At 38.7% G+C, this 25,789-nt stretch overlaps 1 protein-coding gene across 1 annotated transcript; it reads left to right on the forward strand.

The window, feature by feature from the left end:
- The first annotated feature begins 220 nt into the window (after nucleotides 1-220).
- RNASET2 (ribonuclease T2) lies at nucleotides 221-24,955 on the forward strand. Its single transcript, XM_061471379.1, has 10 exons — nucleotides 221-457; nucleotides 3,840-3,944; nucleotides 6,499-6,565; nucleotides 12,593-12,648; nucleotides 13,573-13,630; nucleotides 14,445-14,515; nucleotides 18,779-18,892; nucleotides 21,096-21,141; nucleotides 21,345-21,419; nucleotides 23,870-24,955. Exons 2-10 carry the CDS (start codon nucleotides 3,856-3,858, stop codon nucleotides 24,059-24,061), a joined length of 768 nt encoding a protein of 255 aa, XP_061327363.1. The 5' UTR covers nucleotides 221-457; nucleotides 3,840-3,855; the 3' UTR covers nucleotides 24,062-24,955.
- Nucleotides 24,956-25,789: the final 834 nt, after the last annotated feature.

Raw genomic sequence — 25,789 nt, forward strand, 5'->3', positions numbered from 1 at the left:
AGCATCCTGCTTCGGGTTCTCTGCTGGTTTGCATTATTTACAGTTAATGAAAAGACCTTTGTAATAAAATGGGATGATTGTTTAGCTGGAGCAAGAACTTTATAGTGTCAGGAAGCTAAAACGTTGTGCCAAAAGTAGAGCAGCGTGTTAGTTTGTGTGTGAGAAAAGAAAGGTGCTGCCTTCCCATGGCTCCCCAAGGAGCCAGCGGAAGGGCTGAGCACAGCACCGAGCTCCTGCCAAGCTCGCCCTCAAACACCTGCAGCACAAGTTCTGCTTTGAGTAGTGCTTTGTTAGAGAAGTAGTGAGAAAGGTCTGCTGAAAAGCTCTCTGTGTTAGGAGACGTGAGTGTTGCACCTGAGAAATATTTAAAGCGCTTTTTGTAGTTACTTAGGCGAGCACTCGCGCTTGGGATGCATGGTTAGCTGGGAGTGGGCTGTAGAGCTTAAAGTTGCTGGAGGTGAGAGCGTTGTTACGTTTCTGGCATTTAGCTTTGTGACTTGGCCGTCACACCCTTTGTTTCAGAGGCAGTGTGTGCAGCCTTGTTTGAGATCATGCCAAAACCTTGGGTGATCATTTTTGTGGGTTTAGTTGCCAGGCTAGCTGTCTTAATTCTCATCTCAGGACGCTTAGCTGCATGCGTGCTATGCCATGAGAGTTATCTTGCTAATGCTTAAGGGCTCTTCTACAGCCTCTTCTCTGTTCTGAGTCTGTATGCCCGAACTAAACTGTAAGTCAGGCAATTCTGTATAAATATGGGGTTTATTAGTCAAGCTAGCTGTTAAAAGGGAGTACAATACAGGTATACTAATTGGTAATGTCCTAAAAGAAGCAGGTGCTGTGTCAGCAGCCTCAAGATAATCTATTAGAATTCAAACAATAGTGAATGTGTTCAAGAAAGATTGCATCACTATTTGTTGCCAGCTCTCCCAAGTCCTTGATAAACCTGGGCAGGTAATTTTGATACCAGCATTGAACAATGATGACATAGCTGACAGTGATTTTGTGCTGACTTGGTTACAAACACTCACACAAGAATTGTGTATTCATGTCCAGGTACAGTAAACCAAGAGTCATCACAATGCTATTCACGTTTTTTTGAATTTTACCTATAGTGAAAATGCATTGATAGCCTAGTTTCAAATAATGATTTTATATATGTGTGCATGTTTCATTTTGAAGTGTTCTGTTTGTCATGAAGTCTTTTGGAACGTTGTGACTTTTTTAATAACTAACTTTCATAATATGAAATCCCCATTTCCTCTTATTAGAGTAGAACGGTGTAAGATCTGTTAATCTTTCTTGTATTTGTAGAATCAGTAATCCAGTGTAATTTTTAGTAAACAAGAAATCTGTGTTAAAATTGGCTGTGCTTCTTACATCTTAATTGTTAATACAGTTTTAAATTGGATGTGTATTTCTTCAAATAAGCGTCATTTGGGTGCTTTCCAGGTGAGATTGACACACTTTCACCTCCCACCATCAATGTCACAGTCGAAACTAAAGTCAGCTTGAGTCAATCATGATAGCGTCATGATAGCTGCAATATTATCTTCCAGGTGAAAGCCCTGGAGAGAGTTTGTGCATTGTTTATCTGTGGAAAAAAATGTAATTTGTTATACAAAAGTTACAGATTAGGGCTTTTGGATCTGCTTACTGTTGCAATTGTCCCTATATTCTGGTTCCAGGGAGTAGAGCAATATGCAGAATAAATCAATACATTCCATTTTCTGATAGCAGCATTTTTTTAAGCCCCGCTTTGTGCCTGGTCTGTATTTGATCACATGTAAGAGTTCTGCTAGAAAGGGAGATAATTGCTTTTATGCTTTTTGGCAAGTTAGTCACTGGGGAAAAAAAAATGTTTCTTTGTGCCTGCCAACTTAAGTCATAACAGTTTGCAAAAGAAATGCCATAATGCTTGCTGGCTTATTTTTCTACCATAATCTACTTCCTTAAAATGTTGTGTTTTTTTTTTTTTTCTTCACACACTTGTACAGTGCAGCGTTTTTTGGCAATGATATGCGACATAGTCTTAAAAATGTTACTTTCTGCTCTCCTAAGAAATGTGCTTGTTATAGGTAGGGCAGAATATTACATAAAACCTCCATACATTTCTCAGTGTTTTATCTTGGTAGGGAGTTTATCATGCAGAAAAATAAAGCCTTGCTTGGTTATCAGTTGAAAATGGCAGTAGGTGAAATCATAAGCAGGTGTGTGAGGCTGAACCCCACCTTAGCAATTCCTGCTGTTCAAGTGATAAGACTTGAGATCACTTTAAATGCAGAACTCTTGGGGGAATTGGATTCCCAGCAGTTAATTACTTATTTGCTATTTTTGTGTATGTTATGTGAACATACCAATTTCTTTACTACAAGGTGTACATCCTGGTTTAAGTAGCTTTTGGAAAACATTAGTTCTACATTATTAAGTACTTTTGTACACAAGTGGGTTTTTTTTGTTGTTGTTTTTTTTGTTGTTTTTTTTTTTAACAACCTGAATCAGAAAATTAACAGTTGCCAACTAATACTTATCTGTTAATACCTTCTATGAGGCCAAGCCTTTTATCTTGACAATATATCCATTATGAATTAGAGAGACATTAACATATGAAATAGATTACTATCTTAATGGCAGTAGTTTCTTCATAGTTTACCAAAACCTTGTGGTAAATCTAGCTGGTTACAGTTGTTACCCAAGCCATGGTTTTGAAATCTGGGCACATTCTGCAAGCTAGGAGGCTGCCTCCCTTGCAGGTCAGGTCTGGACAGCATTTGCAGACCTGCAGGGTAGTGTTTTGGGGAAGATCTGCAAGCTGGGTCCAGAGCCTCACACTAATGGTGGGGAGAATGGTCTCTTGTTTCAAGGAGTTGTGGATCAGAATTACACTGAATTTCCTGAAGTTAGTCTTAATGGCTGAATCAGCATTGTCTTTATTGGTGTCAGAACGGGCTTTCCTTGACTGCTACAAAAACCAGTTAATTTTAAAACCTTCACAAAGAAAAGGATTTGACTTGTGTAGAGAGTGGCCTTAGAAGGGGTAGATAGGTTTACGCATAGTGTCTTAGTGCTTTTTTTTTCAGGTTCTCAAAATGAGAAAGTTGGAAAGTAGGCTTGGTGAAGCATTAATAATTATATGTAAATACACACATGTACATCTCTTTGTGACATCCAGGAAGTAGCACTTGAAATGCTGTGAAATGGCTGGTGGGCAGAGGAGGTAGCTTGGTTTTTTTGACCTGTGCCCAGTGAAAGTCATACTATTGGTGAAAATTAAGTTGATTTGGTGAGTTTTTTTCCTTTCCTGATTTCTGAAGTTCATGAGGTTGTAGGCAGGTTGTGCATGGTTTTGTAGAGACTGTCTCAGGTTTTAGCAGTACCTTTTTATTTTTTAACATCAGTTCAGTAGTTGACTTATACATAGAGAGAATATCATCCTTGGACATCATACTTGACTTCCAGCAGGTGTCTCATACCAGCCTTGGTTAAGCCAACATGAATGTTAAGTGTTAAGTTCAAAGTGAACCATTTGATGCAATTTGAACTGACCACAGAGTCTTGCATTATTTATTGAAAAGTGGTTCTGTTGGGTCTGCGTATAGGTAAAGAAAAACAGGAAACCATGATCTTGTCATTGATTCCATTAGATTAAAAAATTGGCATACAGGCTGGGAATTGAGTAGAGCCTTGAAAGAGATCCTCATTTTACATGTGGTTGTAAATCTACTCTAGTGTTGGTAGTACATGCCGTTTCTGAGATAGTTGTGGTTTTTTGCGTTTCAACACTTGTAATTTAGTACTTTGGATAAATAACACGTTTCTTCTATTAACATCTTTTTTTTCAGCTATTTGAGTAACAAAATGAAGCCTGCGAAGCTGCAGTACTGGGTTCTGGGTTGGTTTTCTGTGGCGTTATGTGGTTGGTGTACTTCAGATAAATTCACTCAAAGGTAAGTTTTGCTGTAAATTAGAATCTCTTGACAGTTCTTACTTAAGTGCAGAGTAGAACAGTTTAACTTTTAATGAGTGGAAATTTTATTATGTGCTATTTTTGGTGTGTTATTCTGCCCTTAGGTGATTGGTAAAATGAGGCATCTGCATTAACTGGAGGAGTGGGGGTCTTGCCTGAGAAAAGCTTTACATTTGTTAATGTGTCATCATGAAAAAAGGAAAGAAACATAAAAGTCATTCATTGCACTTAAAACCTTTGCAGTCCTGCTTTAAATGAATCATTTAGACTTATGAAGTAGGAATGCCAAAAATCAGAAATAATTTTATGACCTATAACAAAAAACTGGAATCATCCGTATGGCATGAATTGTACCAACTCTTACACTGTATACTTTTTTTAATATCTCCTCCCTCCTCTTGCTATTTTCTTGATTCTAATGATTTTACATCCCTTTTCATACAGCATCCCATCTGAGGCTGTTACACTGCCAGGCAGCCTGGTGGCTGTTACACTTGGCAAAATCTGAGCTTGAATACCAATGGTCCATGGGGTAACTGTGCCCCAGATCACACACTTCTGTGGTAAAAGCTCAAATTCCTATTGCGTTCTATTAGGAAATAAATTTTCCTCCTTCCTTTCAATGTTTTGGCAAGAGAGGGGTTAGGGGTGCTCAGTTAAATGAGCACTTCTTATAACAGCTACATTGCAGCTGGTTGGTAGCTTAGGCACTGTGCTGAGGTCTCCTGAATCCCCAGGACCTGGTCCATGGCTTGGCCATCTTGGTGGCAGAAGCACAGTGCTGAACTGCACAGAGCAGGATAACGGGCCAAAAAGATGGGAGGTATCCCTGAAGCTGAATAGGTATTAAATCCAAGGCTTTCCTTGGATTCCAGTTACAAGCTTAAGTGTCTAAAACTTGTTCTGTTTAATAACCAAAATTTTCTCAGCTGTCTTTAGCTAGAAACTGTCTAGGAGAACTTGTTTTGGCATGATTGCCATTGCAGAAGCTAGCTGCTATTTCAAATACAGATGAAAAATTGTATTATCCTAAGCCATTTTTCTGTTGATTTTTAAGCAGGGAACCTTAACTGCTCTACAGTATTGAGGAATTCTTCCATTCAGGTTTCCACAGTAGCTGTGAAGACCAGTTGGAACTGTTAATAATTTTCATTGTGGCTATGCCCGATTTGTTCCAGAGCTGTTCTGCTAAATTGTTTAAAAACCACAGTTATATGTGAATGCTTAAGAGAAAACGGTGGCCATTGCAAACTTGCAAAACTAGGGGAAAACAATGAGAAGTGATAAAACGTGGGAGCATCCCTACTTCCTCAGGTTGAGAGGAATTAGCTGTCTCATTTATTTATATATAATCTCTGGCAGGCATTAATGATGGACAAGTATCTAATAACTTCTAGAGAGTATGTAAATTTGTTTTTACAGTACTGCACACAGTGCTGTCAGATGGCAAAATAATTTAGAGTTCTGTTTTTGTTGGTTTTCCCACTTGCTGTTCTATTTGATTGCTCAGTGTGGTTGCTTAATAGCTAATTATGTCTGCTGTAGTGTCTGAAGCAACAGGGTTTTTATCTACTTGTAGTATGTCTGCTCAAAACTGTTGGAAAATGCCTCTGTAGAACTGGCAAAGACATAGGCTTCCAACACTTTTTGAACAAAATTTTTAAGCATTTTTATTTTTTCCTCCATGTGTATAGGAATAAGATAGTACTGGTGCCTCTGTAAGTTATTATATTTTATTATAAAAGGCTTCGAAACACAAGTGCCTTTGTAAAATATGGGATATTCCTTCCTCAGTTCTTCCTTAAGTAGCCTTCAGAGTGTCACAGTTTGATTAGTTATTGAATAAATTCGATTTAGCTTAAAATTCATATTAAGCATTTTGAAAATGTAGTGTTAGAATTAAATGTCCATGAAATTATAAATTCAGCATTTTTTAGATATGTTTTTTACTCTTTATTCTGATTTTGTTTGGGGTTTTTGTTTGTTTGGGTTTATTCTAAAAGATTGGGGCTACTTGAAGGATCATTGCACCTCCTGCCCTGTCAGCTACATTGTTTATGGTTGTTTGTAGTCTTTCTTTTTTAGAAGAGTAGTTAAAGTTCCAATGTTGTATACTATCTTCTCAGCTAATATCCCCATCAATAAGAATTAGATGATTCTTAGCACCCTAAATAAAGATATGTTCTTTTTTTTAATTGTTGTTATAAAATCTTGTCAGTAAGCACTCTTCTAAATATAAACCAGAACAACATCTTTATTCTGTATTTAAGAAATGGAAAGCATATGGAAATAGGCTGCCAGGAATAGAATTTGTTTAGTAATGGGGGAGTGTTAGCAGGTTTCCAAGTATGTTGTTTCTGTGTGATTTGTTAGTTTGATCCTGCTGTGTTTGGAGTCCTCAAATATTGCAGTAGAAGTTACAACAACCAGCTCTAAAATCAGTGTGTTACACTAGTAATCATTGTGCTGCTGGCTGAAGGTGTTGCTTTTCTTAAAATGCTTGAGAAAAAACTGATTTGTTTGTCTTCTTCCAGTGACAACCACCCTCATACCTGGAAGAAGCTGTATCTTGTTCATCATTGGCCAGTGACTGTATGTAAGGTAAGATTTCTGTGTTTTGTTCTCTTTTATCCTGACAGATATTTAGCCTTGGACAATCGATGTTTGAAAACACAGTGAACAAAGCGTATCAAGCATTTTATCTTGATTATGCCCTGTATCTTTATAAAGGCTTTATTGATCTTTGTGCACCTTTTGTTACTTCCTCTGCATTCCAGAGTAGCAGTAAACAAGACAGGATTTTAGAGTGATGCAGATACAATAGTCAATGTAGGACATACTGTACACTAAGCCTTAATTGTTTGTTACACATTTTGAGATGTTTTGTTAATTGTAAACTTAATCCTAGATTTTCACTAGGCTCTGTAAGAAGACTTGCCTGCCTTGTCTGACTGAAGACAGTACTTGAATTGTCTGCTGCACAACAAATTTTAGTTTTGTAATGTTGGCTTCAGCATTTTAATGATAAGTCACCCAATATGGACTCAGAAGAAAAGAGAGCTATAAAGCAGTTATGCAGGGATGTCCGAGCATTTCTGTATTTGAGGGATGGGACCCAAAAATGACCTTAACCTTCCAATATATGTCTATCAGAAGCACAGCTAAAAGGTGAACTACTTATGTCCCTTTTGCTGTTAAATACCTATTGCCATCTGTTAAGTAGAACATTTTTCCTATGCTGGAAATACTTAAAGGCCTCTTTTCACACAGCTAAGTTAAAAATATGCTATACTTCAAAGTGGAAGATGTGATCAGGTCTACTGACACAGGGATGAAGAGCCCTGTGGATAGTAAAGAAACTTCAGTTTCAAGCTAAAATCTCTGGAGCCAAAAAGGTCCAAATTCTGGGAGATTTAGGCTTATTTATTACAATATTAGAGTCTTTTTTTTTTTTTGTACTTTAGGTACGTTTTTATTTCTCTTAATTCCTATTCTGGCAATATGTATAAAAGCAGTAGCAATAAAATTCACATACTGCCTGAGTTTCTGAGGAAAACTAGATGTATTTAACATTAGTTAAATACAGAGGGAAGTATCAATAACAAACCTCATATGACTGACACCAAGGAGTGGCCACTGTTCTGTTATTTGTTTGTTTACCTGTTTTTGAGGGGGAGTAAGGGCGGATTTGCTACAATTTGTGTGATTTTCTGCTGAATAAATATCGCTTATTGACTTCAACCGGAGATGCTAGTGTTTGGGAATTTGTAGTGCCTCGCATGAGTGGGCATTCAGAGTCTGTAGCAGTGCAAACTCTTGCTTATATGGATAGTAATAAATAATAATAAAATCCCAAAGAAACCTTTCCTGTTGAAAGGAAAAATAGGTGGGTGAAGGAAACTACAGAGCTCATATCATTTATGTGAAAGACCATGAGACACTACTTTGTGCAAGTACTAATTAGACTACTTTGCTACATACTGTGTTCTTGATAGGTGTGTGGATGACCTGTCTTTTAATTCCTAGCTGTTTTGCATATCTCAACAAGTTTTTCAGGCTTTTGAAGACCTTTCTTAAGTGGCACACCAGAAATTTGAGAATACACATCAACCAGGTCTTCCTGTGTTTTAAACTGAGTGCAGCTGGTGCTTTTAAATACTGTGACCAGCACAATTAAACTGAAAAGTGTTTTGTAATCATGTCTTCTAAACTAACATATTAAAATAGAATAGTGAGTATTATGGAAGCCTTAATAACCCAGGGATTTAGCTACAGACTGCTGCAGTGAAAGGGTGAAGGAAAAGAGATATTCTTCCTTATCATGTGATTAGAAATTCCTGTACCATATAATTGACCTAAAGTGACTATAGCTTCAACAGAGATATCCAAACTAAATTCTCAAGCTGACCTCAAGTAATTATGAGTTTAATGTTCCCGTAATAAATTGTGCCTGTAGTGCAATTTATTGAATTTCATGTGACTAATTCATGTCACACTTAAACTTTCTGGTCACAAATTAATGTTAGTCCTGTTAGGTGGAAACAGGAGCAACTCAAGGGCAAGAAGAGGGACTTTTCCACTCCCTTTATATGGAACTATGAAGATACTTAATTCAGGAACTTAAGAGGGAAATATTATTGCAGCTTTTGCATCTTGGAGATCGCAAAAAGAGGAAAATCTTCTGTTGGCATTTCCTTGTGAAATAGGGAGAATCCAGTGCAATTTGATAGGCTATTTATTTCCTCCTCTGTTGAGAATGGGAAGGATGATAAATAAATGGGTACTAAACCCTGCTGTCATCTGCCTTTGGCTGTATGCATGTGCCGATCAAATGAGTCAAAGGCAACAGAACAGGCTGGTGAACAGAACAGCCTGAATTCAAGTTTGTAGTGTTAAGTAGCAAATGAAATTTTATTTTTATTATTTTAATTAAATATGAGATAAAAAAATTTTCTTTGTCAATAATTTTACAGCAAAGGCTTAAAGGAAGAATAGAAACAGTATTTCTTTTTTGTTATTTTTTAAATAGAAGTAGTCGCACCTAGGATTAGACCATAGAGTTCCTTAGATAAAGGGATACCTTTATTTCTTCATTTGTGTATGAAGCCAGGTGGGTCAAAATGAGTTCAGCTTTTCACATATGCTATTTTGGAACAAAGTAAAGTTTTTTTCAGAAATGCCCATGTAACTTGTAAGAGAACTCTTAATCTATACCTCACATGTCTCTGTGAATAAGGTCTGGTTTAGATTTTTTTGTGGGCCTTTGTCTTCTATAAGAATAAACACATGAAAGACTTTAGCTTACCAGCTCATGCTAGGGAGGTGTTCAGCAAGAAGTAAATTTGTTTTATTCCCCTCCTCCCAGGTTTTTTCACCAACCTTATAAATTTGGTTCATTCATTGATTGGTTTTACCCCAGGGGGTGGGGGGAAGGAGGAAGGGGAATATTCACATACTGTTTGGGGAGAGAAATTGAGGAGGTGAACTTTCTCCACAGTTTCAAAAGCAAGATTTTTTTCATAGCAGTTATGATGTTTCATCCCAAAATAACACTTAAAATTGATCTTAGTTAAAGAGATGGCCCTTTTAAACAGGGTGCTTGAAAAGGAGAGCAGGATTAAATATTTCACTTCCCAGAAGTTGGCTTTATATTTAAACTTGGGGTATCTGCATGTCATCCAGTAGCACTATCCTCTCCTATGTACAAGCTGCTGTACCAAGGGATTTGTAATTTGACAGCTCTACAGGTAACAATTCCATAACAGTTTGATGGTGTTTCACTTCTTTTCATTTTGGAGGTGAAAGTAGTCTCCACAGTTCTAGCAGCCACTATTTGTCCTGCGTCTTGCTGTTACAAATACACTCATCTCTCTTCAGCACTCCCTTTCAGCATGGTGAGTGCTGTAGAGGCTCTTTGGCTCTTTTCTTGGTGTTATATGTCATGTATGGTTAATGTGTATTTGCTTGATTATCAGATTGCTTTAAACCGGGAGAAAGCAACATTCCTTTTTTCAAATTAATCTAGATATAGAAGGCTTTCTGTGGTCCAGTGTCTACTTGAAAAGATTAATTTGTTAACTGTTTGAAGTCAGTGCTTGCCTGAGATTGAATTAATCCTTCAGCAATCAGTCTGTGATAAACAGGAAGGCTGACAAGAAGTGTTTTTGCAGAAGTAGTGGCAATACCCAGCTTCTCAGATTAGCATTTTTTGATTTCATGATATTGATTTAAAATGAACAATGGAAAAGTGCTGTGGCTGGAATTAAAAAGGAGGATGAATGAAGCTGGAAAAGCATGCAGACTCTGAACTAGTGCACTGCACATTGCGCTGATCTCACAGTTCTGCCAGCACACAGTGTTAACACTGAGAGCCTGATGAAATGTGTAAAAGAAGCTGCTAAGGTTAACTGATAAGGTTAGTGCTGTGATAGGGGAGAACTGATTCCAAATTTAAAATACTCTGGGCTTTCCTTTAGCGTGGCTGAGACCTGCGGTTGAAGTTTGAATAAGGAACACAATTGCACTGTTCCTGTTACCATCCTTACTTGAGCAATCTTAACTGCTAGTTGGTTGCTTGGGTTTGGTTTTTTTTTCAGGGGATGATGCTGGGATTAACTGGCTGTATTTTGGGCTAGATAGCTGAACTCTCAGCTCCACAAAGCTTGTGCCATGACAGGAGAGATGTTGTAGAAGCACTTACAATGTATATTTGTTGAAAAATACTCCTTTCTGGAAAAAAAAAAAGCGCTGTTGCTAGGTTTAATTGCTTCTGTTATTGGTGGCAAGAAAGGAGAGGAAGGAAATGGACACAGATCAAGAAAGTCTTGCAGAGCTCACAATTTAGCTGCCACTGGCTTGTGACATATGGAAGGCAATTAGTGAGATTACAGGCCTCTCTGCTCTTCTCTACACTCTACTCTTGCTTTGGCATTCATAAAAGGCATTGTGGTATAATTAAGGCAGCATGTAGAGCCAAAAAGAAAAGCTATTAGTATAGGGAACAAAAATCGGAGAATGTTGTTATTTAATCATGACTATTGTTTATTAAAAAAAAAAAAGCCTTAATTACTAGGCAGAGTAGAATCATAGAATCAACTGGTTGGAAAGGACCTTAAAGATCATCAAGTCCAACGATTACAATAATCAGGGAAAATGTTGTGATATGTGAATATGGATGTGTTTTATATTGTTCAGGAGTATGTACTCTGCTCTAAACAATAATTAATGTGTAGGCTGTTTCTCCTGCATTATCAAAAGTTTTTTCTGGGTCCTTTTTATTTTTGTATGAATGTAAATAATCTTTCCTCTTCTCTCCATTTCCTTGCCCCTCAAGTCAAAGTATTTTCAAATTATATTCTAACTATTTTATTTTGAATAAGCAGACTATTTAATCTCTTCTTTGTATTTTTCCCTTTTGATATAACAATAAAACTACTGGATGCAAAAGATGGGTTTGTGCTTGTCTAATATTACAGTTTATTTTGATGTTTTTTATTTTAGTGATTCTGGCCTCCTTGAAAAAATCTGATGATGATAAAAACACTGAGAGCTGCCATCTGGAGTATGATACATACACATGTAGCTCCATACATTTAGCATTGATCAGGCTACTTTCCATTACTTCAGAGTCCTTTGTCTTCATTTTACACTGTGTGTTCAGGATGCCCCCCAGGCACAGCTACAGGTTGGGCAGAGAAGAGATTCAGAGCAGCCCTGTGGAGAAGGACTTGGGGGTGTTGGTTGATGAGAAACTGAACATGAGCCAGCAGTGTGCGCTTGCAGCCCAGAAAGCCAGCTGTACCCTGGGCTGCATCAAAAGGAGCATGACCAGCAGGTCAAAGGAGGTGATTCTGCCCCTCTACTCTGCTCTTGTGAGACCTCACCTGGAGTATTGTGTGCAGTTCTGGTGTCCTCAACATAAAAAGGACATGGAACTGTTGGAACAAGTCCAGAGAAGGGCCACGAGGATGATCAGGGGACTGGAGCACCTCCCGTATGAAGATACGCTGAGAAAGTTGGGGCTGTTCAGCCTGGAGAAGAGAAGGCTGCGTGGAGACCTCATAGCAGCCTTCCAGTATGTGAAGGGGACCTATAGGGGTGTTGTGGAGGTACTCTTCATTAGGGACTATAGTGATAGGACAAGAGGTAACAGGTTAAAACTTAAACAGGGGAAGTTTAGATTGGCTATAAGGAGGAAATTCTTTCCTGTTAGGGTTGTGAGGCACTGGAATAGGTTACCCAGGGAGGTTGTGAATGCTCCATCCCTGGCAGTGTTCAAGACCAGGTTGGACGAGGCCTTGGGTGATATGGTTTAGTGTGAGGTGTCCCTGCCCTTGGCAGGGGGGTTGGAACTAGATCTTAAGGTCCTTTCCAACCCTAATTATTCTATGATTCTATGATTCTGTGATTAACTTCATGTGCTTCAAAACTTTAATGCCAGCTGGTCTCTATTAAGTGGCACAATCCATGAGAGCTTCAAGTAACTGGAGTTCACCAGTTCCTGATTTGGCAAAGCAACAGTTTTCACATCTCATTAGAGCCTTGGACCACCAGTGAAAGAGCTTTTATATTTTCCTTTAAGCTATTGGTTGCAGGTAACAAATACTATGTATTTTTTTTTCCCCACAGATGAGTGCTAATGATTGTGAACACCCTCCAGAGTACTGGACAATCCATGGACTGTGGTATGATCATAGGAGTGTTTGTATTTCAGCCTGGAAAGGAAAAGTCAAGTTTTGTACCTACATGATGAGTGCTTTTTTATATGTATTTATTTTTGAGGGCTTAATCTATTTGGTTTTATGATTCCATGCAATAAAAGCTTATGGCTTGATACAGAACTGAAATACGCTTTTGTCTCTCATGACTTGCTGAGCTCCAGAAATCTTCTTGCCACATGGACATTTTATTTGTACATCTGCTTGCAAGATTAGTAGTATTCTCAAACAGAAGGGGAAGTATAGTTTCCCTTTTCCCGCTCCCTGCCCCCCTTCCATGAGTACACAGAATTTGTTAATGTCTTGTGACCGCTTGTGGCTTTTAAGTATCTTAACTCAGCACAAATATTGCAAAAGTACAGGCAAAACTAATTTGCTTCAAAGGAATCAACTCACGGGGATTGATGCCAGTGGCAGCAATTCAAAGGGTTTCCCGACAAATACAGGTAAAAAATCAGTACAGTGATTTAAGCTATGCATCCTGGAAAGGTGAGCAGCATTATGTCTAGATTTCCTGGGAGTGTCTTAATGATACTTGCAGAATCATCACTTGGTGCAGTGCCTGGAGGAGGTCATTGTCATTAGTGACATCATGTGCAAGACCCTTCCATATAATTTACTCCTCCTATATGACTTATACACAGAGTGAGAGGGACTCAACAGCATAATGAAAAGGCTCTGCATGGGGAGAAAGTGTTTTGGCCATAATTAACGGCTTGAATTTTTACTTCTAAACCAGTGTAGAAGCTGATGGGGTACTTGTATTTCTAAAGAAAATCTCTAGCTATAATCCTGCATATTTAAAATTCAGGCTAATGATGCAGACTAGAATGCTGATAGTTACTATCAGTGAGTTGGGAAACATCTCTCACTTTTATTTTGCTTCCCTAGGCCTGACAAAACTGAAGAGTGTAACAGGACGTGGCATTTCAATGTCACCGAGATTAAGGTATTTATTTAAAGCAAAAACAGTCTCACCAAGCAGAGCTGAGTGCAATTACTTTTGCACATCCTAAATGCAAAACCTGTAGCTTACAATGTATCATTTTTAATGTTTGCTGAGAGGTATGGTCTTTTAGGACTCCCCACATGCATTAGGTGCTTCTGCTACTGCTTAAAGTTGCAGTGCTTGTGGTTATTAGCAGCTGTTCCTACTTTATTTTGTAGATATGAGGTTTGGCTCATTCAGCTACATCCTCCTTAAAAAAATCTAGAGAACAGAGGAGGTGGATCTGCAGTGGCAAAAAGTACCTGTGAAAAAGAGGTTACAGTCAGTCAGTGTTCTCTCTTCCATTTTCTACTGTAAAGCCAGAACACAGCAAACAAAGAGAGTACAGATGACAGTCTTCTCTATGTTTTCTCCAAGGGCATTAGTCCCTTATTCTTTGTTAATTAAGAAAAATAATCCATATTTCATTCAATGTGTTGTAAATGGGGCTAGGAGGCATATGTTGACAAATGTGAAAAGCTGTATGACTGAACAGCTGCTGCAGGGATAAGTTGAAGGAAAATCTTACATTGGGGCAGTGTGTTGGTATTGGTACATTCAGGTATTTAGGTAGTTGTATCTACTTGTTAGCTCCAGCAACAGCATTTTCAGAACACTGGGGGAAGAGACCTTTCCTTTTTCTGCAAGTAAATGTTTCAGTTTGGGATGTTAAAAATGAGACATCAGTTCTAGAAAATGTGTCAGTGTATGTAGATTATGTAAGAAACAGCTTCTCAACACCATAGGTGCATTTATTAATTGTGATATTTTTTAGGATCTTTTATCAGACATGAGACACTATTGGCCTGATGTGCTTCATTCATCTCTGAATCGCACCCAGTTCTGGTGAGTATTAAAATAAAAAAAAAACAAAACAAAAAACAACCATTTAAAAAGTATTTTTGTTATTATTTAAAAAAAGTCCATCTGAGTTAGTATATCTTTGGGTGAGACTTTGTTCTTGAGAAGCAGTGTCCAGGAGGCCACTGAAAGCAGTGTGTCTTGTCAGTCCCATTTGCAAAATTAATGCGTTTTCTTGTTAGAGCAGCTGCAAAACGCAGAGGTTGAAAAGAGGGCCATGGCAGGGGTTTTGGAGAAATGAAACTTGGTGAAAGAGAGAGAGTGTGTTTCCTTCCCATGTGGGCAGGGAGGAAAAGCAGCTGCTGAATAATGGTAGCTCCTGGGATTTTATAGGTAGCTGCCAGGCCTCTTTTCTTAGCTAGCTTTGCTGTGTTGCTGGCCTTGAAAGACGTTTTCTTTTGGCCTTTCTCACAGAGGAGGAAATAGAAAAATAGGACTCATTGGATCATCCTAGCTACTTTTCTACAGAATTCTCCCTTTTTACTTACTTTCCTAGCAGCCTAAAATCAGATACAGGAATTTATTTAGAGATAACCTGCTTAGATCATGGGAAGGAAGAAGGAAATTTTTATCTTCCCTGGTAACAGAACTGTTTTCCTTCCCCATGTTTCTCTCTGCTTATGAATAATCAGGCACTTGGACCAAAGAGTGGTATGGGTGGTATTTGAGTTTGCACAGGCTTTAGTTTGAGTGTATTATTTTAAACTGAAGTCAATGACCATTCAAGTTAATTTGCTGAACCATGAGCTACATGAGACAATGTATGGGTATGCAATTTGTTCTTCCAGTTCTACAGTGAAGGCTGTAACATCACCTAAGAAGCAGATCACATAGCTAGAGGCAGTAGCATTTAAAGCCATCTCAACTACAAGTGCCCATAAGTTTTCCTTTAAATTGGATGACCATTTCTTCTCTGTATCACTAGGGAAAAGCTTTGAAGGGAATGTACATCTGTCTTTAGTCTTGGCCTTGCTCTACAGAAGATTCTAGAAGACAGTTGTCCCCAGAGACTTAAACTGGTTTCACAAGTGTCTTATTGCAGCCTAAAGTTGCAACTGTCAAAAGTGGGGGTCTCCTCCCTCCACTCCTCTGTTCTTGCCCCGTGCCAGGGAGAACAGGACTACCTCTTTCTGTGATAGCACGAGTTTATGCAACCTCAGTCTGTTCCTGCAATTAGAATAAGAAAAACGTGTTGGAAATCTAGCACCTCCCATGCCTTGACCTGTTTTCAAAAAAAAAAAAACAGGTGCATACGAGTCTTTATTTTGCTAACACAGATATTTTGGTAGGCAGCAGATGTGAACAGATACAATTAAAATCTTTTCCCTTTCAGTTCAAGGTTAGCAAATAGCACTTATTTTGATACCTGAAAATAGAAATGTCATAAAAGCAGAAGTCAAGTTACAACACTGTAACTGCTATTTGGATTGATGGAGTAGTTCACTCCCTTTCAGTAAGGGGACAAGTGCACTGTAATTGGCAGTTGTAACTGCAGATTTTGAAATGCAAGCTTTTAAGCCACTCAAAAGCCTATAAAAATCCCACTATATGCCTTCCTTCAGTTAAAATACTTTATTTACTTCAAAATTAACCGAAGACCCCACACTCTATAGTGTAAAAATCCCAGTACAACAGAAATTAAGAATCTGAAAGTGAAACTGACTGTTCACAATTTTCATTGTTGTAGACTAAAGGCATCTTAATTAAGTAAAGAGCATGAGCAAATAGATACTGAGTATCTTAGCATAGTACATCAGGGTTTTTCCAAGACTGCTATAATTATGTAATATGTTTCTTCCTGGCTTTACCTCTAAGTGTAGCCCTGGCTTGAAAGGAGAGGCAAGGAATCTTCCTGGTGATTTTATGACGGCTGCAGGTGCTTCTGTAAAAGTAGATGCATATCTTCATTCCCCTTATTAACTTACAAAAGAATGCCTTAATGTAGGACAAAGGGTTAGGTGTGCTTTGATATCTCAAATTTATGAACTAAAAGAATCTCTTTTATAGCAATATTTTTCCTTTTTTTTTTTTTTTTTTACCAAATAAGGATTTCTTGACCAAGAGAATTCCCTTCAGGATCAGTTTATATATATGATACAGAAGGAGGAATCAGTTTTAGCCTATAGGACAGCTGGGTATCCTTAATCTTCTACATTCTGTGGGCAGCACTTGCAGTTGTGTTTTACAGAAATTCTTTGTTCCTACCCTAATAATAAGCCAGCCTTCAAGCTGGGTGGTATCTGTAATCCTTGGACCATCCTTCTATGCTCCTGACTTTGTCACATCCGCGTGACTGCATTTGGGTGAACTCTGTCCTTGTGCAAACAGGAAGAAAAATCTCTGAGGTTTAGCTTCCTTTTCATGCAGTTGAGTTGTACCAATTTCATAACATTTCATTTCTGCAACCCCCTGAAACTTCATTTGTAGATTTGAGGTGTACAAGTGTAGCATTTATTCTTAGCAGCACCATAGAGAGAATGATGGATAATGTTTATATAGTAGAAGCCAGTCTAGTGGTGTGCCTGCTAAAGTACTGGTATCCTACAAGGAAGGAAAAAATGTTCAGCAAAGTTCTTGACAGCTAGCATATGTACTCTGTGCTACAGCCTAGCTCATGAGTACAATAGGTACAGAAGGATGGGTGGTCTTCATGACTGCAGGCAGCTTTGTTCTGTATCTACATGCCACCTAGCTGTGAGCTGAGACTCAAGTAGAATTACCTTGTCTTATTGTGGTCTAAGTGAACTATAATGTGTCATAGTGAATAACATTGAGACATTAGTTCTTTTGATTTCATAAACAAATTATGTTATGTTATTCCCTGGTACCTACAGATGTTTCATTTCCTAACTGCTTGAATTTGCATTTAAATGGAAGAGGTGAAGATGAAATTTCATATGCTTTCAATGAATGGTCTTAATTAGCTGTATCTGCATCATTACCTTTTTTTCACGTGGCTGTGCAGCCAGATTTAAGTGATGCTGTCAAGAGTGTCATCTGAAAGTTTCAGTAATTGCTTTGTAGTGACTCTAAAGTTGCTTTCAATTCTGGAAGCTCACAGAACCGATGAAAAGCACCTGGTGTATTCTTGGCTTGCTGCAGCTGATGATGCATGGGCACTGCTTGTGGGTAGCTCTGTGTATTTTCACCTGGCATCCCCACAGCACCATCACCTGGGCCCTGTGGTCAGTGTGAACTGGACCAAACCACTCCAAAGCAGTTCCAGATTAGCAATAGTGTGCTTCTTGAGCGCCATCAGATCTTTGGCTCTGTATCTCTGCCTTCTTTGTGGGAACAGAAGGACACATAAATACTCCTGAAAGCTTTCAAAAGACAGGCGCTACACTTTGCCCCTTTGTCTTGTTTGAATTTGCCATAAAAGCACAAAAATTGCTTTCTTTTTCACTCTGTTCCTTGGTATTAGAAGACTTGATATAGCAGAATAGAAGGAAGATTTGAGAGCAGTTCTGTGAAAATACTGACACAGGCCAAAGTAGAAGCTGAGGCAACAAGTCTTGTCTTAGCAGCTTGTGCAGTTTCAGTGTTCCACCCAGAATAAGGTGGAATAGGGAAACTGCAGTTTTAGGTCTGAAAAGTTTTTAGTGCTTTGCAAGTACGTTTAACATCAAAGACTCCACAGAAATTTACACAAAGCTTAGAAATACTTATTTTTTAGGCAAATTCTTACTATTCTGACCTCCAAGCATCTCCTTGTAATACATCGAGGGACCTTTGTATCATAAGAACATGATTTACTTCATCAATTCCTTCACTTAATTATTTAAAAAGCCAACTGATTCAGAGGAGACAGCTGAAAAAAACAACATCCAGACTGGGCTAACTTAGAATTATAGAATGGTTAGGGTTGGAACGTACCTTAAGATCTTCCAAGTTCTAACCCCCCCCGCCATGGGCAGGGACACCTCACACTAAACCATGTCACCCAAGGCTCTGTCCAGCCTGGCTTTGAACACTACCAGGGATGGAGCATTCACAACTTCCTTGGGCAGCCCATTCCAGTGCCTCACCACCCTCACAGTAAAGAACTTCCTCCTTATATCTAACCTAAACTTCCCATTTAAGTTTAAACCCATTACCCCTTGTCCTGTCAGTACAGTCCCTGATGATGAGTCCTCCTCCAGCATCCAGCCTTTTAGATACTTGATTTAAGTATATTGGCTAGTTTGCACAGCAAATATGTCTGCAAATAATGTTTTCTAAAGCTTAAATTTTGCTTTTCTCCTATAGGAAACATGAGTGGGAGAAACATGGCACTTGTGCAGCCACACTTGCGGTCCTTAATTCTCAGAAGAAATACTTTGGTAAAGCCTTAGAACTCTACCATCATATTGATCTTAACAGGTACTTAGTCTGTGGTCTGCCTTTTCTTTCAAATAGTTTCTAGAAGTTTTAAGTCTAGCCTAAATAAAGTCTAAAGGTCTGATGGTAGAAGGGAAGCAAGTATTAGCATAAATTATTTTTAGTGCTAGAGTTCAGAGGAGAGGTTGTCTACTCTGAGAAGCATTTGTCTGGTCACTTCAGAGTTTAGTAAGCCAGCATCTTTCCTCACAGCATCATTTTAGACAATCTGAGCCAGTAAATTCTGAGAAGCTGCATGGGCTATATCTTGCTACCTAAAGCTATGGTACAAGTAAACTTCTAAATCAGGTGACAGAAACCCCCAAACTTCTGAGTCATACTGAAGCCCAAAAATTTGTTTTTAGGAAAGACAGTGCTCTGCTCAGAGGAAAGGACAAGCTGCAGGCAAAATCATCAGAACACCTTGGGTAAAAGGCAGAGAGTTAGCAGCAAGGTGGAGTGTCCTGAATAGTGGGACCCACTGCTGGCAGCCCTATGCTGTCCTCTCAAATAACCCCAATGTGACACTCTCGCTTTTTCCGAGCAGCTGATTGCTCCTCATGGTTCCAAAGCACTGGGCATTCCAGATAGAAAATCTTAATGGGAATGGGGTGGCTTGTCCCAGCACTGTATATACACATTTTGGCTGCAGGTGAATGCCAGTAGGCCAGAGTCCTTTCCCCATCAGTGCTTGGTATGGGTAGGAGAATGTTTGACTTGGATTTGTTGACCATGAATTCTCTGTCTGTAAGGTGACACTATCTGAAAGAGGAAATATGTTCTTTCGTATTGAGAAACATGCCTTTTTTTTTTTTCAATCCTAAAATGCTGCTTATGTTCTGACACTGACAGAACAATCTCCTAACAAAGTCTCGTTCACTGTGCGTATGTACAAAGGAAATAGGTCTCCCCCCACCTTTTTTGTGGGCGTCTTGTAAAACTTAATCAGATTTTTCTAGACATTTTGTTAAAATTAATAATGTCTGATATCTAAGTAGCTGGAATGGTGTGACTAAAACATTTTACAGATGGCACAGTCACTTATTGTGTGGCTCTATCAGCATGTGTAACACCAAAAAAGAATAGAGACTGAAACATGTTGAAATTAATTGCTCGGAGCATATTCTCCATTGTAAAAATGAGCATAATTAAATTAATCTTTACTGGAAAGAATAAAGATTGCTAATGTTCTCATTACTTCATTTATACTTCAATAAAAAAAAGTAATGTCAGTGATTAAAAGATTGTTTCCAAAAAGCAGATTATTAAAAAGAGAACATAATGCAGGCTTCTGTAAGAATAACAGAACATCATCTATTTTATTGGCTTCCTTATATCAGTAGTAAAATGACTATGCCACACAGCTAGGTCTTTGCTCGACTGGGTTAAACTTTCCCTGTGCAAAACCTGACCTTTGAAGGGTTGAGCATTACCAGTGGTCGTGGACTAAATTCTGCAAGATGCTGAACGTTCCTACTCCTTACAGAAGAAGCCGGGACTTAGAGACTTAGCACCTATTAGGTCCTTCGTCTTGTCACCCTGGAAGTACAGACTTCCCTCGGGAAGATTTAGATTTTAGGTTCAGTAATCTAAAGAAAGGGATATACAGGCTAAAGGTTCTTGAGAGTTACCTTGTTTCTCTAATGTGAACAACCTTTTCCTCTTCAAAAAACATACTCATTAGGAAACATTTCTGCCCTGATCCAGATCCATGTGCATGTCCCTCTCCCAGCGTGCTGTGTGCCTCCCACTCTAGCAAGCCCATCCCGTCTCAGAACATGAGGTTGTTTAGAGCAGCCTCATAGATCTACCTCTGTCCCTCCCTGATGACCAGAGCACCTGGGTGTTGCTCAAGGTGGGGGAAACAAAGCAGTTAAACTGCATGTCTTACCCAGCCCTCAACAGAGCATTCTGAAGGTCCAGCAAATAACAGTAATACTGCCTTTCCTGTAGCTGTGTCTGAAGACTCAACTCTCCAAGTTCCTCATATTAAGGTGAGGGAGAGGGTTCTTCCTGACCCTGCCAAGTTGGATGGGAGGTGGCCTTTCAAAAAAAGGGAACCTTTCCTTGGCCTGGCAGAGCTTCCTTTGCTCCTTGTTGCTGTAATTCCTGCCAAATTGTCACTAAGATTATCTGTTTATCTAATGATTTTGAAGTTATGTTTGCATACAGGAGCCAAGATAAAAATGTTACATCTTTGTTTCAGTTGTCTCCTGAAAGCTGGGATAAAGCCAAGCAGCTCATATTATGAGGTAAGAAGCAGCCTTTTATAAAACAATAACATGTGTATACTTATTTTCAGCAGGAGTCGAGCAATTTCTGGAGAGTAAGTAATCTGCTAAAAATTGTATAGTTGTTTAATGTGCTTTATCTAAGTTTTTGTGAACTTAAGTGTGTGAGCTGTTGGAAGATGTGCTAGTGACTTATGAATTTATATAAGCTTTTAATTTTTCAGATGACTGCCATAAAAGAAGCTCTTACAAGATTTTATGGTGTAACACCGAAGATCCAATGTCTTCCTCCAGAAGAGGTAAAAACCCCAAACACTCCTCAATGCCACCACCCCCCAACTGAAAAACGAACAAAAAAGCAACCAAACAAAACCCAGCAACTTACTTTTTCAAAGAGCACTTCTTATCAAAAAGCAAAAGCAAAAAGATTGCAAAATCTTCAGTACGTTGGAACTTGGGTCTGGGTGTTACTTGTGTATACAGCTCTTTGCAGGTACATATTGCTTAATTCTTGGAGTTGAGTTCATAAAAGCACATTGCTTACATACTGGCACCACTGATTTCATCTTATTTTACTGTTATGATGGCTTTTTCTTAATGCAGAAATATTTTTAGTGCAAGAAGCATCTACTCTTTACTTAGTAACTTTGCTGTTAGTATACTTACCCAGAAAGTGGGAGCACTGGGTTTTAAAGGTCTCTTTTTCTTAAAAGTTTTGAACCAGCATCCCTTCCATGAATACTGTAACCACCACGTTAGAGGTATTGCTGTAGCTGAGTACTTTGCACTCCTACTATAGCTTAATTGCCATATAGTAAATTACTACAACCAGCAAGAGTGAGCTGAATGGAACTGGTGACTGGTGGCCTTGACCAGGTACTGCCTGTCAACAGCAGTCTTCCCTTCACTGGGCTATACTCACATTCTGCATGAAGAAATTCTTCAGTGGTCAAAATCCTTCAGAAATAAAGCAGCTCAGAGGCTCGTCTTAGAGACTGTTCTCAAAAGCCTGTACCTAAAGAAGTACAAAAAAAGCAGGATGACGATAGTGTCTAGAGCCAACAGTGTCTAGAACTTCCATTTCTTTCTACTTTTCCTTGCCAACAATTATACTATGAATCATGATGCGGTAGAGAATGTGGTATGCAGAGACAGTGTGCTGTAGTGTAAAATACAGGTCACCGTATCTGACCTAAAAAAGCCTTTGAAGGAACAAAATAGTGTTCTGAGCAATTATGTGGGTAGGCTGCATAACTGTTTCTTTCCTTTTCCAGCTAGGTTACTTTGCTTTTATTGAAAAAGAAAATCAAAAAGCAAACCCACAATATAGTTTTCCCTCTTACAATTGGTTCCTTATTATCTCAGCTTGATAAAAGTGGTTCACAACAAAACACTTGTCAGAGTTATTGCCCATACACAGACAACAATTTTATGAAAACTTGCCAAGATAAAGTTGCTGTTGGAATTTAATAGCTTGTGTGTTGTCAGCTCATTTGCATTAGTAGTGCTCTGAGGTTTTTGTACTTGGATGTATTTTTAAGTTACTTTAAGACACAACGGCATACGAGTTGAATGTGGATTGCACACTCAGCCACCTCTTGATGTTGAAAAAATAGAGCTAAAACAAACCCCAGTTTCTAGCTCTGTTTGCTGTAGTTCTGCCATTGCTTTTAGTACAACTGGGATACTGCTCAAGTTATGTGAAAGTAGTTTACAGCTGGAGTCTCCTGTGCTTAACTGCTGAAGCTAATGGTAAATAGAAAGGGAAAAGTATACTCCAGTTATTTAAAGATAGTCCTTCTCAGAGTTCCAGCCTTGTCAATGCCTGAAGTGTGTTGTGGAGGTGCTTTGATGTTTAAGATGCATTACACACTTGCTGTGTTCTTAAGTTTCTTAAAAAAAATCACAACCCCACCCCAAACCCAACAGCAAGGAGAAAAGAAACAAAACAAACCCAAACATAAAATCCCCAAGAACAAAAGCCAAAACCAAAATAAAAGCCAAAACCAAAATAAACTACAAAACCAAACCAAAGGAACAACAACAAAAAAATACCCGCCATAGTAATTTCTCTCTTGTACATGTATTTTTTTTGTCCTGCTGTAGTGGTTTCAAAACCATCTTTTTTAACACATGCACACCTGAGCATTTTTGGGAATTTTTATTTAGACATCTTCCATGTCTGCTTGCCTTACTCCTGGTTGGTATCATTCTTCCTAGCCTGTCCTCTAGTCCAAAAATGACATTTCTGATACTTTTTGACAGCTTGCTTCAGTATTCTTTCCAGTAGCAGCTGTTACAGAACCAAGTTTATTTTCTCCTTTTTGGAGAATTTTCTTTGTCTTAATTCTCATCCTATGAAAGAGCTGTTAAAAGGTGGCTTTCAGGTCACGCATACTCTTCCATATTCACAGACTTCAGCCAGGGTTCATCATTAGGGTGAACATCTTCTGTGTACGGTGCAGATTTGGTAAATGCTAAGATGTTCTATGTCACAGCATTTCATAATGAGGCTTACTAGTTAGGCAGATTCCCTAAACTGTTACTGAATTATGTTGTTGGAATTTGCATCTCTGTCTGCTTGCTCCTTATGTATGATAAGCTGTTGAAAGTGAATGCCCCTGGTATCTGCCCTCTTCACATACATATACAAATAAGCACTGCTGTATTCTGTAGATAAGGCAGTATATCTGAAGAATTGATTTATTTCTTCTCCTTATCAAGCTGATCTCATCCTTCCTGTTTCTAGGGTGAAAAAGCACAAACAATTGGTCAGATTGAATTCTGCTTCACGAAAGAGCTGCAGCTGAGAAACTGCACAGTACAGAATGGTGAATCCGAACCAATGCCAGCTGACTTGAAGCTCGGAACTGAGGAGTTATCTGTCTGCAGTGATACTCTCCCAACATATTATCCTTCACAAGTTCAAGATCATAAATGAAGCCATAAGAGTTTGAAAAACTTTTTTCAATAGTAACAAAACCCAAATCCTTAAAACATTATACCTTGGGAAGCAGTCTTGACTTAGCAATATTACAAAGCCGTGTCCATATCACTGTGAAGATTTCTTCTGGAAAACGCAATTCCTTTGCCATGAAAGGAGAATGGTCCACATTGTAATGTCAGTTATGGGCTGAAGTGTTGCATTTTGGCTCTGATATTGATGGGACTAGAATCTGATTAAGAGCTTTGCTTGGACTTCTTGGCTTGCTTATGGCTTGAATCAGTGTTCAAGAGAGAACTGTCACTTGTTAGTTTCACTTGCAGTTAAGTCTGCCACTTCAGGCACTTCTGGTTTTTGACAGTGAGTCAGGGAAATGAAGTCATTCTTTGTTGTTTGAAAGGATGTTTGTCTCTCTCACATGAGATAACAAATTTTTGAGAAGAAAATATTGTAAACAAGAAGAGCTGAGAGAGCTGTCTGGGGGTCCTTTTCCAGACAGGAATTGTGCAAATTGTGTAAATTTGCTTTCCAGAAGTGCTGGGCACAGGCTGTGTCCCCTGAGGCACATTAAGCCTTTCCTCATTCAGAGATCACAGTGGACCAAAGATGACAATTTTTGCATAACTTCTTAGTGAATGAAATAACATTCATCAGGTTTTGGCACTTCTGCCTGAAGGACCCCAGGAATACTGTATTAGTAGCCTTACCTATTATTTGTTTGATTTTCCTACAGTAGCTCCATACAGTCTTGAAGAACAACCAATCTTAGAACCTACTTCCAGTATAGGACAAAATGTTAGGCCCTACAAATACATTGTTGTTTATTTTTCATTGTACTTGAACATTTAACATTACCACACAAATATGAGTGCCTGCACTTTTATTTACAAATGAGATTGCCACATTATCATTTTGTTCCAAGAAACAGCTTTTTATAAATGAATCAGTAAATGACACAAGGTTTCAGTAGAAAGTACAAAATTCTCTTAACTCTTTCAAATAGTACTTAAATGTGCATAGGTTTGGGGTGCACTACATAGAATGTAAACAAGTCAGAATGAACATGAATTTACCTTTATTGTCATAAGTTTGGTGGTTTTTTTTAAGAAGTAAGACTCTTTCATCAAAATTGTGCTATTTTTTAATGTTTTGGAATTTATTTATTTTTTTATCATTTGGTGAAGTCCTTTGTTCTCCTTTTCCTTTCAAAGCTGTGCCAAATCCTTGCTTGTTAAGCTGATCAGCAGTGATACGGGGTAGTGTTTGGTAACCACCATCAGCCAGTTTCATTAATATCTTCCTCAGGGCTTTTAATTCATCAGTTTGGTTATGAACACAGCCCTTAAACAGAACAGCAGACTTCTCAAAATCTCACTATAAATATTGCCACCTTGGATCAGCAGGTGCAGCAGAAAAACAATCCTGTTAAATCCACAGCAACGTGCTGTACTGCCACATGAGTGATTGTTGAGTTTTCTGGTTTTCTGTAGTTGTTTTAATTCTGTGGTGCTCTTCAGTTGGAAGAAAAGCTCAGGAGTGGAAGCCTTGGTGTCCTGGGTTCAGCAGCAGCAGTCATTTTTTCCCCTTCTTGGTAGCTGGTGCAGTGCTGTGTTTTTGACTTTCGGCCTGGGAACAGAGCTGATAACGCTCAAAAGTTTCATCTGGCCAAGGACTTTTCTTGCCAGGGAGGAGGGGAAGGCAGGAGGAAGCAGAGACAGGACACCT

Source organism: Pezoporus flaviventris, unplaced genomic scaffold (assembly GCF_033815535.1).
Source record: "Pezoporus flaviventris isolate CSIRO_AGI_PZ_B2104156 unplaced genomic scaffold, CSIRO_AGI_Pfla_v1 ptg000066l, whole genome shotgun sequence".
Taxonomy (NCBI): domain Eukaryota; kingdom Metazoa; phylum Chordata; class Aves; order Psittaciformes; family Psittacidae; genus Pezoporus; species Pezoporus flaviventris.

What these genes read in the sequence shown, in the direction of transcription:
- RNASET2 (XM_061471379.1), top strand. Translation starts at nt 3,856, where the DNA reads ATGAAGCCTGCGAAGCTGCAGTACTGGGTTCTGGGTTGGTTTTCTGTG. An exon ending in GGCCAGTGACTGTATGTAAG is followed by an intron (nt 6,566 to 12,592) that starts GTAAGATTTCTG and finishes TTTTCCCCACAG; the next exon opens with ATGAGTGCTAATGATTGTGA. An exon ending in CAAGCAGCTCATATTATGAG is followed by an intron (nt 21,142 to 21,344) that starts GTAAGAAGCAGC and finishes TTAATTTTTCAG; the next exon opens with ATGACTGCCATAAAAGAAGC.